Source organism: Cygnus atratus, chromosome Z (genome assembly GCF_013377495.2).
Source record: "Cygnus atratus isolate AKBS03 ecotype Queensland, Australia chromosome Z, CAtr_DNAZoo_HiC_assembly, whole genome shotgun sequence".
Taxonomy (NCBI): domain Eukaryota; kingdom Metazoa; phylum Chordata; class Aves; order Anseriformes; family Anatidae; genus Cygnus; species Cygnus atratus.
In genome coordinates, this window is record NC_066396.1 from 53,457,117 (window position 1) to 53,471,503 (window position 14,387).

At 36.2% G+C, this 14,387-nt stretch overlaps 1 protein-coding gene across 4 annotated transcripts in view; it reads right to left on the bottom strand.

The window, feature by feature from the left end:
- HOOK3 (hook microtubule tethering protein 3) overlaps positions 1–14,387 on the bottom strand; it is an 88,645-nt gene that overhangs the window by 42,787 nt on the left and 31,471 nt on the right. For all 4 annotated transcript variants that reach the window (XM_035564264.2, XM_035564263.2, XM_035564266.2 and 1 more), the window contains 3 exons: positions 12,953–13,003; positions 9,158–9,290; positions 6,922–6,989 (listed from right to left, as the gene is read on the bottom strand). In XM_035564264.2, coding sequence (XP_035420157.1) covers positions 6,922–6,989; positions 9,158–9,290; positions 12,953–13,003 — 252 coding nt within the window. The remainder of the gene's footprint in view (positions 1–6,921; positions 6,990–9,157; positions 9,291–12,952; positions 13,004–14,387) is intronic.

Consider the following 14,387-nt stretch of genomic DNA (forward strand, 5'->3'; position numbering starts at 1 on the left):
AATCACAAGATTTCTTCCCTCCCCCCACCTCCCCTTCATCCTCTCCCTCCCCCCCATTTTCTCAAGGCCTCCTGTCCAGACTGGTTGCTCTTGCCAAAGACAGGGCTTCCTTTATTCCTTACAGAAACCAGTGCCTTTTGCATAACTTTCCATTGGCAAAGTTCTTCTGGTATATAGCATAGGGCTTGTGTTACCTCCGCATCCTTTCTGTTTATACCACTGTATGCAAGAGCAAATCTCTGTTTGACATTTACACTCCTCAAATATTTATACGCTTACATTTCTCTCCCTTTCCCTATCTCCTTAGTTGGGATTTAGCTGTATACTATGTGTTTAAACTCATCTATCTGTCATCAGAAGTCCTCCTCAGACCTTGACCATGTTTGTTGCTGACTGCTGAATTCTTTCCATTTTATCTCTATCTTTACAATGACAAACTATCCTGAAATGAAGCTTTCCATGAAGCCCAGATTCTCTGGAATAGTAATTAGAAAGTCTCTTGCCTCAGAGCTGTCCTGAAGAATGAAATCACATGCTTTTTTCATTACCATATATAGTGGCTTTACAAATTTGTATTTAATTCAAGGCCATGTTTTTGAAGCTGTTTTGCCATCCAAAACAAAAATTTCCAATCCCTCTCTTCTTAGCGTTGTTATGCCTGTTTTAATTGCTCCATTTCACTAGCTATTGTTTAAATGTTTTTCCAGATGACTAATAGGGATGCGAAGACTAACCATGTGCTGAACTATTCACCTTGTTGCACACCCAACAACACTGTTCACAACCACGCGCCCTCCGTGCTCCAGACACTGTGTCAGTACTACCCTTTAAGCCTTTAAGTACTTTCCAGCTGGCAAGTCCCAGGCTGCACGCAGCCTGTAACATGCCCCTGACATTCAACATACCCCTTCTGGACGCAGTACAACTACCACTTCAGAAACTCAGCTTAAGCCCTGCTCTAGACTTATGCAGGAGCAATACAAAAGGCTGTGCAACCTACTAGTGGCCACTGTGATGTTGCTCCCTTCTGTAGATTACTGTAAAGGAAACAAGCTGAGGCCAATAAATGCAATGCCTTTATTCTTCAGCATGTTTTGCCACTTCTCCAAGAACTTCCTACACTTGAGAAGCCCTTGCAGAAACATCCAGAAAAAAAGGACAGAATCAAAGAATGGCTGAGGTTGGGAGGGACCTCCGGAGGTCATCTGGTCCAACCTCCCTGCTCAAGCAGGCTGCTCATGGCCACATCCAGATGGCTTTACAAGGAGGGAGAATCAGGGGGAAAATTAGGGAGAATTAGCGGTGACGTTAACTACATTACCTGACAGATTAGAGAAGAATTAGGTACTGGAGATACATGGTATGTGTGTAGCATGAATGTTAAACTAAATTTGTGAAGTGAATTCCATGGAGTGCATCATGAATCTGGGGCACAAAAATGTCATGGGAAGTGCACATGAGGCCCCGAAGTCAAGAGCCATAGGAGACATGCAAACACAACAGGAGACTGAACAAACACAACAACAGAAAGACAAGAAGCATTCTTGCAATATTATGACCTGTGACATGGTGGGTGTTCTAAAGATGAAATCTAAGGAATTATGCAGCTGGATTGTGTCCAGACAAGAAATGGGAATGAGACCAACAGATTACTCACAAATAATATACAAATCTGACTTCTCATTATTAGTTAACAATACACTCATGTTAAGAAGTGGGTGGAAAAGTGGAATGAAAAGGGAAAATAAACAGGAATGAGGAAGGAGCTTTTCTACCTTTTCCCAACACATTTTCCCACACACAGAAGAGCACAACAGTATATATATAAGCAGATGTCCTCGCTATGTTCTGCTTCTGGACTGCCTCTGCCTATTTTCTCCCCCCTTAAAAGCAAACATTTTACTATAAGCAGCACATCTTGTACAGTACCATTCTACCCACCTATACAAACTTCTACAAGACTTCCTGAAAAATTCAGGATAGGTTTTATTGAATGCTGTATTTTTAGGACTTCATGCAGTTACATATGTCAACTCAAAATACATACCACACCTTCTGTCCATCTAAAGAAATATAAGATAACAGGTTTGCCTAATTTTCCCTGTTCTCCACATTGTTTCTAGCCAATCAATCTCCGATAGTACAGAAGTTTAGTGCTCCTAAATGCTCATTTTAACAGTTAACTGCTTGATGGCATATTAAACATTTCTGGATTCATTATTACTAATACACTGTTATTAATCTTAAAAGCAAACATCCTTGCTGTGTTCTGCCATACCTCCCTTACTTTCATGCTCACATTCAGTCTAACTCCTGAAATACTGTTGTGGTTTTACTGCTTCACATCCAGCCTTAAGTGTGGTATTAGAACATACGGTCTTATTATGTATGAGTCAGCACCAATACTTTGAGTTTAGCATGGAAACCATTAATATTTTATTTGTTTCAAGTATTTGAACTGGCTGACCCAAGAGAACAAAATGCAGTGGAAAGTGGCCTTCTCATTCTCCCTCCACAGCTGCAAGTCTTGTTTTCTTGACAAGCAAACTACAGGTAGACACATAGGTCTTCAATTTTGCAGCTCCAGAACTGTCTTTCAGCTCTCAGTCAGCACTGGCTTTCAGCTCTCAGCTCATAATTTAGCTTAAATGCAGTATTTTCATCTGTTTTAATATTTACCTTTAATGAACAATGATGTGCAGAGATTTTAAAGGTTATAAAAAGGGAAATGAACAAAGTGCCTGCAAAACCCAGCAACAGGCATTAGGAATCTTACAAGTCTTACGAGGAGCGGCCGAGGGAGCTGGGGTTGTTCAGCCTGGAGAAGAGGAGGCTCAGGGGAGACCTCATCGCTCTCTACAGGTACCTTAAAGGAGGCTGTAGACAGGTGGGGGTTGGTCTGTTCTCCCACGTGCCTGGTGACAGGACGACGGGGAATGGGCTAAAGTTGCGCCAGGGGAGGTTTAGGTTGGATATTAGGAAGAACTTCTTTATGGAAAGGGTTGTTAGGCATTGGAATTGCCCATGGGACTGCCCAGGGAAGTGGTTGAGTCGCCATCCCCGGAGGTCTTTAAAAGACGTTTAGATGTAGTCCTTAGTGATATGGTTTAGTGGAGGTCTTGTTAGTGTTAGGACAGAGGTTGGACTAGATGATCTTGAAGGTCTCTTCCAACCTAGACGATTCTGTGATTCTGTGATTCTTTGATTCTCTACAGTAAAAGAACAGTCTTCTTAAGCACTGTGCATGGTAAAAAAAGCAAGCATCTAACATTTATTTCCCTGCTTTTTTTCTGTTTTATTTTATGATGTTAGAATAAAGACAAAGTAGCACAAGCTCGAACAATCAAAATGTTACTTAGATACAAAAGAGCTTATTCTGTGGTAAAGAGGTTATTCTGGATTTTATGTGGCACACTAACCTGGGCACTGTGACAATTTTTACAATTCTTAGTCTGTTTTTTATGAGAAGCAGTTGTTATTTCCTATTCTGTTCATGTTAATCCTTTACATCTATACAATTCCAAACTCATAGCTTTGACAAAATGTCTTAAAAAAAATACTTGTAGAACTGATAGTTTATTGCTTGTGAAATCTGCACAATTCACGCTGTCACAGACACACAAATATTAGGGAAAATTAGAGTAAAACTATCACAAAATCCACAGGCATGAATAACTTGAATTATGAATGCTTTTTTTTTCCCCCAACACCCGATTTACATGACTGTGCAAGTGAAGCTATACCACTTAGTTGATGATGTTAGAAGTTCAAAATACTTCCCTACCTGAAAAGCTTCTTCTACAATTGCTAATATTGTACCAACTCAGTTAAAAGCCCATGAAACAATGTCAAATTCCAGCTTCTATATTCAGGGGATTGCTTTCCTTTCTTGTTTATTTACTTTTTAAAGATGTAACACTATAAATGATATAGTGTGTATTCCTTAATGCAGCATGACTTTTCCCTTCCTGCTGACAGACCCAATGACATGTTTTTCTACCTATTCAAAATCCCCTGTTACCTTTGCACATTTAAAGGACAAAAGTTTCTGTTTTGTGGAAGCAACACAGTCACTATTAATCCAGACAGGCAGGGCTTTTTGCTATGCACCCATACAAGTTTTGACAATTTCTAGTATATTGCTGTAAAGAGCCTATTCTGACTTTCAACTTGACCTGCACAGAAAAGGGAAAACACACTTGCTTTAGTCCAAGCAGAAGACTTTGGAAATTCTCCTGTTATTTTCTGCAAAGATGTCAAGGAAAGTAAAATACAGAATAGCCAAAATCATTTCTGTATGGAAAGATTTTTTGCCTTCAGAAAAAAATCTGCCAATTATGAAATTAAAAATACATTTCATATTATACACAATATAAAATACTAATTGCAAGTAATAATAAATTAAAATACACTACAAATGGAATATACGTGAATATATTGCATGATACATAGCACATAATATATAATCGTATATAATACTTTTTTGCCAATATTTTTGATAGATATATAGTTCTTGCTCTTCCTCTACCTCGTACACTGTCTGCATTTAGAAATGCACATCTGAAGATTGGAATCTAAGAAACTAGGTGGTGGTAATAAACCAAATCAATTTGACCTCACTGATAAAGTGCCAACAAAGCATTCTTAAATTCATAAAACCTTTATGGAGTGCTAGCCATGTTTTATTATAAATGTTATTATTTTAAACATAAGAAAGCAAAGAAAAGAAGTGCTGAAAAATCACTAGTAATTAAAAAATGAAATAAATTTACCAAATAAAATTTAAAACAAAATGCTCATTTTTCCATCTAAAAACAGCTTTTTCATGAAAAAAAAGAGAAGAGAGAAAAAAGGCAGATGCTTCTTTTCAAAATTATTTTCATGACTAAGATGATCTATGAAAACCCATAAAGTATCAAGGCACTTATATGTGCTTTGCTGAAACAGAAAAATCAATTACATAATACATCAGTAAAGCCTAGAGAGGTCTTTTTAAATACCTAATTTTGAAGAAAGTGTAACTGCATGTCAAGTGCTTTGAAATGTTTGGATTAGGTGACATATCAACTTTTGAAATATGCATATATAGCTACTTTCCTAAGCACTTTATTTTGGTGTCTCCTACACACTGCTTAGTCCAAGTCACTTGGATTCTGAGATCTGCTCCAAGTCCAAGAAATACAAGAACTCCTTAAATACAATGAAGTTTCACCCCTCCAAAGTCAAAGACTGAAGGTGCAGCTCTGAAAAGTCTCCTCAGACCTAATCTTGTTTTTGAGGATACTTTCTGATCTCTTTGGTTAAGCACCTCAGGCCCTCCTCATTTGGGTCTAAATATCTTACATTTCTAATCACAGCTTGGAAGGCAGCATTAAGATCACTCAGAATCACACCAGTCCATGAATAGTAAACCTTCTGATTCACTGAGTTTCAAAATGTGTTCCAGAACAGATACTCATTCTGTGATTTCTCCCCAATTCTACTCCCAATCTCTGAGACAGAGCACAAACACCAAACAAGTTCAATGCCTACTTGTCAAATGCCAAGACTTATAGGCTACTTCAGATCCAGCTATTTTATCAAATGAAGTTAACATCCAGGAGATTTTTAACCTCCTCTCCAGGAGGAAGGACAAGAGAGGATTTTCTATCTTAAGACAATAAGGGATAAAGTGATCCTAAAAGCTAAGTTTAATAAAAGATGAGGTAAGAAAACCCACCAAAACATTATCTCATAGTTTGAAAAAAAAAAAAAAAAAAAGCTAAAGTAAAATATCTCAAATTTCAGTCAAATTGGTGCTTGCCTGCTCTTGGCAGCAGTGACTGGAAGATGATTTAGCATAAGGATTCTTTTAACACCCATTTCAAAAATCCTGTCTGCAAAATTACATATATGAGTCCATAAACAGCCAGCAAGATCTAGAATTGCATGGATGCAGCATTGGTTGAAGTAATAATTGAGGTTGGAGTTCCCATAAGCTCAATGATACCTCTTTCTGTATTTAGGCATTAAAGTGAAACTACCCTGGTTTTCAATGTAGAATGTAGCTTCTCTCATTCAGGCTCAGATGAAAGGTTATTACCAATGATTTCCTGCTTACCTTACTTGCCTTCCAGGCAGTAAATGTGCATCTGTAAAGACTAACAGGCACATCTCTTCTAGGCACTTTGGGCACGTTAGAAGTCACCGAGCAGCTTCTTGGCAGTAGTGATCAACACTCTGGTTTACTTTACTTCTCTGATGTGCCCATCTGTATTTTTGATGTGATTCAACACTGACAGATGACCATGAAATCCTTAATTGCATATAGAAACTCTTCAGGCTAACCACCATAACCATTGCAGTCTCAGAAGCAAATCAAGTTTCCTACTACTGAACAGCACTTTTACAAAATACACAGTAGTATACTTGCCAGCATGTAAAAACGTGTATCACAAATACCTTCATTACCTTATTCAAAACACTACAACTAACAAAAGAATACTCTGCTATACAGTTCTCTTTCTTGTCCAGTAAAGAAAACATTAACTCCCTTAGTTCATGGAGTTCTGTGATTACAAGGGACAAATTTTGATGAAATTCTACCATATTTGTTACTCATACAGAAGCAGTCTAGTGTACTTCAGGACACACAGGGTAGGAAAGGTATAGGAAAGGGAACCCAGTATCAAAAACATCTAGAAGTTGCAATCTTCTAGATTTAAAGAAAAGTGGGACATTCAAGTAGAGTTCCATGACATAAAGCAAACTTTACTGCTTTGTGTCTCTAAAATTTAATATTTTTCAATGCAAAATGGCAAAACCTATTCCCCTTATTTTATTTACTTTTAACTGTTTTTTTTTTCCAAGTTAAAAAAAAAGTATATGTTTGTAATACACTGAAAAGCTGATTTTCTGCACACTGTGGGTACTCTGACATACCTCCTGAATGGCTGTCATGACAACATGTTGAACCGATTCTTCCATCATCATTATGGTCTGGATGTACTCTGAAAAAAAAAAAAAAAGAGCATTCTGGAATGTTACACACAAAACATGAGGTCAGAAGCTGTATCCTTCCCACAAACTGACTAGGTGTCACAGATGATACAGAAATGCATAACCACCAATTAAGTCCCACCCCCAAAAGATACACAAGACTTTATCACAAAATCTGATCGGATGTAAATCCAGGTGCACTGGAACACTGCAACAATGAAAAAAGTACACGATTATCATCCTTTGTTTTCTCCTTCTTGCACATCACTCTTTAAAGATGTAAATTCTGAAATTTATGTCTAAATTCTGCCTATACATTTTTTTTTTTTTTTTTTTTTTACTTTGTTCCCAAACTATTCAGGCTACACAAGTACACTGTCCAAGGAGAGACTGTCCTTTTCTGTGAGTTCAAGGTTCATGCCCTTTCTACAACATCCTCATTTCAAGTCATTTCCATATCTGTTCTTAGTTTCTGTTTTAATTTTTGTGCTATATCACAACTAAATTCCCTCCACTTTATCCTCACTCACCTGTAAGTCCACATGAGCTACTCGGTAAGTATTTTTGCAAAAAGAGACAAGTTAGAATGACAAATTCTGATGTTTAGACCAAGTCAGGGATTTATAATTTGCCCAGTATCGTATGGTTTCCAGTCAGAGATGATCACCTTTACATGCCACCTACATTTTTTGCCAAAGAGGAAGATGCTGGGGATCAGTCACCTCAAAGTGATTAATTATGTAATGCCAAGTCTCGTTCAAAACACATATAACTAGACTGCTCATATATTTTGATTATTTATGCTCCTACTCTGTCAGTTTGAATGATAAAAGAAATACAGGAATAAGATATATTTCTCACTTGAAGATGCCAAATTATCACCAAAAGAAAGAAAGAATCTTACATAAGACAGAAAAGACAGACGGTCTAATAAAGGAGTTATTTATGCACTTGTGGAAGAAAATCACCTCTACTTTAATTAATAGGGTATCCAGACTGTCTCCTGATCAAGGAAAGTATAAAAGCAATTTCATAGTGAGAGAAAAAAGTAATTTAGACACCTGAGAAAACTAGAACAAGTAAATTAGTTTAAAAAGCTAAGATGCACTATGCAAGAGGAAGACAAGAGGTCTGAAAGCCTAGCTGCCGTTTTGACAGAAAAGGAACTGCAACAAGTTAAATCACAAAGAGACAGATCTTCAATGCAACTTTAATGTAAATAAATAAACATCATTTTATTTATCCACCTGTGTATTTAATAACTATGTTTCTATGCTCCCTGCTTTAAGTATTAAGAATAAACTGTGGTTGCTTTATTATCATAACATGGCTTGAAATAAGTGTAATTTAAGGTAATTGTCTAACAATAAGACACACAGCAGCACCCAAGGATATGGCTAGTTTAGAGCAAGAGATCTGGGACACCAACTAGTGTCTCCACTGTCCAATAGATCCTCTGCAGCATCTGCAGGAAAAATGAAAGGGTCCCTATTTTAACTGTGCATGTCAGATAGACAGTTGATACCACAGGAGTCAAGAGAATCAGAATTGTCTTTCAGTGACTGCTGATGTGGGATTCAATTGCCTAACGTGGGATTCAATTGCCTAACAGGGGCCCTAAGTGCCATTTTGGATGTCCTTGATGCTTAGTCTTCAGCATCTGCTGAGAAGGACATGGTCACCAGCGGTCATTATTCCTATTTGCCAGTCTCATGAAAAACTCTCAGAAACTACAGTGTCCAAGATCACACCAAACATATCTCAAAACAGCTTCCAGGCATAGTGGTGGCTCTCTGCCATGCAATAAGAAGGTGACCGGAATGCATTCCTAAAACCAATCATTTTTTGATCCCTAACTACCCAGAGCTACCTCATAAATGGTGAGAGCAAGGGCCCCAGAATTTTCCTTTTTGGAATTCCTTTTCAGCTCAGCAAACAAAAATTGAAACTACATATGTTGATAACAAAACCAATTCCACAGTTTGAGAGCGCAAAACTAGTGAAACTCATAACAAAACAGTAGTTCTTATCTGTAGGACAAAATAACGTTATTACTTATAAAAACGATACTTACTTGTCTCTAATGGCAACCTGAGAAATATCATTTTCCCCTAAGTGATTACACAAGCTGGATTTTCATTCACTGTCTTGAAGCAAACATTCTTTCAAAATTAAATACCTTGCTTCTGTTCACAATTGACAGCACATCCCAAAATAAGCTGAAGCATTCTTCCAAGTTCCGCAGCATCAGCATGCTCTCCAATCAGATTAACATCAGGAAGCGTGAAGTCATTAATCTGTTGCCCCAAAATCTGCATAAAGACCCAGTACATACATGTCTGTATCACTACACATACACAGATCCACAAATTTCGACAAACATGATCTGAAATCAACAAGTGTTCACTTTTCGCCTTAGTACAGTTTTCATTCCAACTTTAAAACAAACAAAAATGCCTAACACCATTTTACATACAGACCTCCGAGTAGTAAGTCACCCATATTCTTTGGTACAACTAGTATTTGGTGAAACACAAACCTGTCCCAATTAACAAGAAGCTGGTCATTTCAAACTTAGTATGATTTTTTTCCAGATAAGAAAGGTAACAAAGGCAGGCTCAAAAGATCATCAACAGCATGTGGATAACTTTTTTTTTTTTTTAAACAAAGCTTTCCATTAAAAGTCTAATACCTAAAAACATTTTAGCTAGCATAAAATACTACGTACAAGTCTCATATTTCATACCATTGTAAAGGCAGAAATTAAGATATTTCACTTTTACAAAACATGTGTCTAGCACTTGATGGATGACAAATGTAAGACTGTAAAACACTTGATCACTTGACCTCGCACTTCCAAAAAATTCAAGCATATTTAGCAATTCCCAGAGCTAAAAAAAATAGCTTAATGGAAAAGAATTTAAGGTAGTAGTACAATATATAATTAAACAGCCCACACACAGAAATAAAAAAAATACTGAAAAACAGAAAAAAGAAAACATGTGACTTATAATTAACGTAATCTGATTTATAATTAAGAAGGATTTACATTAATGATTGTCAGTAGAAGGAATTAAACAATTCTCTTAGATTGTTCTCCAAGAACTTTCAGGGGGCTGAAAATATGAATATGAAATGTGGAATTAAACACATCTCTGACACATTAATTGCAGATAAAAAGAAACTGTCATTTCTTAAGCAGGGTGCAATAAAGAAACAATGACTACCGAGGGAATCAGTCATTTGTTTGCTGAATGCTCCTTTTCATTTAATACTCGAGAAAAACAGAAAAGCAAGTAAAGGTATTTATGAAAAATATTCAACAGATATATATATGAAGAACACATAGAAATCAAGCCATTAAAAAGTTTCCCAGGGCTAGGGAGTTGTGGTTGGGTTTGTTCTTATTTTGTATTTTTGGGGGTCTATGTTTCTTTGTGTATATGGTTGTTTAATTATTGTTATTAACAGCCTTCTCAAAGAATGAGAACCAACACAACTAAAATCTTTGTATACTGTAAAGAACTCTGATATAATCTTATATGAAAAGACTTCCTTTAGGTCTTTCTAGCGAGAAAATAATTCTATGAATGCATTAAGCACAACAGAAAATATTACCATTGTGTATGGACTGTGATAACACAGTAAAACACAATATTCTTTGAATGATACAAGTCTGATAATGTGTTTACGTATGGACCTGTATTTCTGGAATTTCTTTCAAATGCAGTGTCAGATTAACATTAATAATAACATAACTGCTTTATAGTTAAGGACAATATAATTTCTGTTGAGAAAAAGCTGAAGAGAAGAGGCGTATCAGCAGACACTATAAAGGAACCAAGCAAAGTAAAGGTGAAAATAGAGCAGGATTTTGCAATAAACATGAGATACAATTATAATGCAATAAGAAAAACAATGAAATAAATATAAAAATTAATTCTGGAATAAATATCATGAGATGAAAATAGGCATTTTTCCTTTTTTTCCCCAAATAAATAGAAAAATACTTTAAAAATACTGTAAAAATTCTTTTACAAAAAGAATAGAAGCTTCTATTCTAGAGCAGCAGAGTTCTGCAGCAAAATTACTGGGGCATCAGAAAGCATGCAAGCTATAAATAGGTACCTTTAGCTTCTTGTTCTTCCTTACTGTAACTGATAAAGACAGCAATGTATGACAGCTATTGAAAGACTGTCCTACTGGATGTGGTATGAATTTTTAAAAATTTTAAAATCAGAAAAATTAGCATATTGACATTTCAAAGATTTTCAGCTAATTAGGTAAAATTCTTCTATATTCACATCTATATTGCAAAGATGACGACTGCTAGGAGGGGGAAATCAGGCTCAAGAAAAACATAACCAGGATTCATAGCAGAATCCAGATAATCCCCAATATCACTACAAGCATCGCATCAGCAGAAAAAAAAAAGAAACCAAACCAAATAGAGTTAAACTTATAAATTTGCGTACTTAATCAGCTTAAATCAGGTCAAAACCTGCTGGCTTATCGAAGAAATAAAGTTTTCACACTAGAAACTTAATCATCATAAATTCCAACTATCCAAAATGAAGCTGGCATCACTTTTGCCATAGTGATATTAATTTCCTATAACAAATAAATTATTTCTAAAACGGTCTGCTACGAACCAGCTTTCTTTCTGAAGGACCGTATGGACCTGTGCTGTAGCACTTCTTGAAGAATTGCAGCTCATGGGAAGCGTGTGCTGGAGCAGCTTGTGAGACTGCATGCTGCAGGAAGGACCAGTCCCAGGCTGAAGCAGAGGAAGGAGGAGTAAGGAGCAGCAGAAACAAATCCTTATGGACTGACCACAACCTCCATCACCTCCCTATGCCCCTGTGCCACTTGGGGAAGAAGGTAGACGAGCTGAGACTGAAGTTGAGCCCATGAAGAGGGGAGGTGTAAGGAAGTTGTTTTTTAGTTTAATTCTCACTGCTCTACTCTGTTATTATTGGTAATAAATTAGATTAATCTTAGCTAAGTGAAGCCTGTTTTGATTGTGATTATAATTGGTGAATGATCTCTCTTTCCTTATCTCAGTCTACGATATTTTTTCATTGTATTTTCTCCCCATCCTGCTGAGAAGACAGAGTGAGCAAGCAGCCTGGTGGCCAACCACTGTCAACCCACCACACCATCAATTTTCAAAATTAATTTCAGCTCGGACAGCTGGCTATTTACTGAATCTGAACTTCTGAGTATAACATTTTCATTCTGAAAATCTGTTTCTTTTTAAATACTTATATTTATTAACAAATACCTTCCTCACAGAAGTACTTCAGAGAAGCTAATACTGTGGGTTTTTTTGTTGTTTGTTTTGTTTTGTTTTTTGAGGGACAAGCAATGTCCAGAATGTACAAGTTATGGATTTTGTGCTGCAGTCTGTACTGGTCAATTTGCTTCAAAACATCACTGAAGCTAAAAGCAAATTTAAACAGAAAATTCACCACTGAAAAATACTGTTTTGTATCTTCTCCAGAGTGGTTAATTTCTGAGTTTCATAACAGAGAACACCACGTGCAGACTATTATCCCAGGATTAAAGCAATTGATTAAAAACAGTAATGTAAGGAGATGATAGAAATTCTCTCTCTCTCTTCAAAGAAAAGGGGGAAAAAAAGATGCAGTTTTTAGCTGGAGCAGAAGAGAAATATTGAACAGAGGTACTGTTTAAGGCCATCATCAGAACATAGTCAACAAAGACATCTACAGTTTGTATGACAGGATTTGCAGGTCATATTCCTCTAAAAGCTTAGAGTGTTTGATAATGCAGGTAAGAAGTTTTAGAGCAGGCTAAAGCCTGAGAACAGGTCATGAAACACCCTGAGTCAAACATTTTTGAAGAAAAAGTCAGAAGTCAATGAATCAGTAGAACATAATTTACATTAAATAGGTTAACTAAAATATTTACAAAAACAACATAAATGTAGATTACTTTAAAATATTCTTACCTCATGGTTGTAATCCAGTATCCCTTTTAAAATTTTCTTCAGGTTGCTTACCTATTTGACAAGAAGAGGAAGGAAATACAATAAATGCAAAGAATAAATTACAGAAACACGATCATAAAGTAGGCAATCATAGAAGAATCACATAAAAGAATCATACAATCACATCAATTCACATGAAGAGAATTTCTGTTTAAACAGTTTAAATTAGAATTATGGAAATTATGCAATAGTCTGTTGTGATCAGACTGCTAGACCTGATCACAAATCTTTATGAATTCACATAACCCATTTAAGTTTATGAAGATCAACATATGTTCTCAGATGGCCTCTAGACCAGACTCTAAAGCACCAATCTTCTTTGGAATACTTGGTTATCTTAGTATATATATATATATGTACATATATATATATATATATATATTTATCTGTAAGTTGAAACATTCTTTTTCTTCCCCTTCTTGTCATAAAATATGCTAGTGATCTACTGTTTGTAGAAGCAAACCTTTTCTTCCAAACCAAAACCAGCTACTGCTCAATATCATCTTTTATACCAAACCTACGTAAGGCTAACTTATCAACATTCTCACTAATTAATCCTCCTGGTTCTTTCATTTTTGTTTGATACTCCCTAACCCAGTTTTTCACAATCAAATGCCTGTCTTACAGTGTCAAGGCAAAATTCACATTTCTTCAATGCCATACAAAGATGGTTTTTGTTCCACCTGCATAATCAATGACATCAGTTACATGTCTCCTGCTGTACAGAATCTGTGCCACAGTTCTTCAGCTCCCCTTCTGGCAAAAAACAAACAAACAAAAAAAAAAACCACCACAGAAGCCACGACTTAGAACAAGTCTCTAAGAAACTGTGAAAAAGAAAAAAAAAAAAAAAAAAAAAAAGGCCAATGGATCTTATAGGTGATGCTTAGAAAAAAAGATATCTTTTTTGAAAATAACTGCGATGGATTCCCACCAAATGGTATAGATTCCCAACAATGTACATATGCAAGAAATTTAGGTAACAGAAGCAGCACACTTGTCCCCTATGACAGCAAGTCTATAAGCGGGTTCTATAAAGACTGAGCAGAAATGAGACGATGGTTAGAGAACTGAGTAATCACTTCCCAATTCTATTCATCTTATCTTAGACACAAGTAGTGTAAGAATTAGGATTCAAACTAGGATTTGTAAACTGATGTTGCTGACAACAGTAGCCACAGTTGCAAACCATGACACTATAATGGAGAGTGGGAAAAAACAAATCAAAACAAAACTCTCAAACCCCAGCTGCCTTAAAACTTCCAATTATGTATGTATTTTTTATTATTCTGAAAATATCCAATAAGGAACTTCTGGCAGCAGACAGAATCTACCTACCTTCCAAAAGACCTAAGAAAAAACTGCAGAAAACAGTTTGGAGGCATGACTGAAGCCC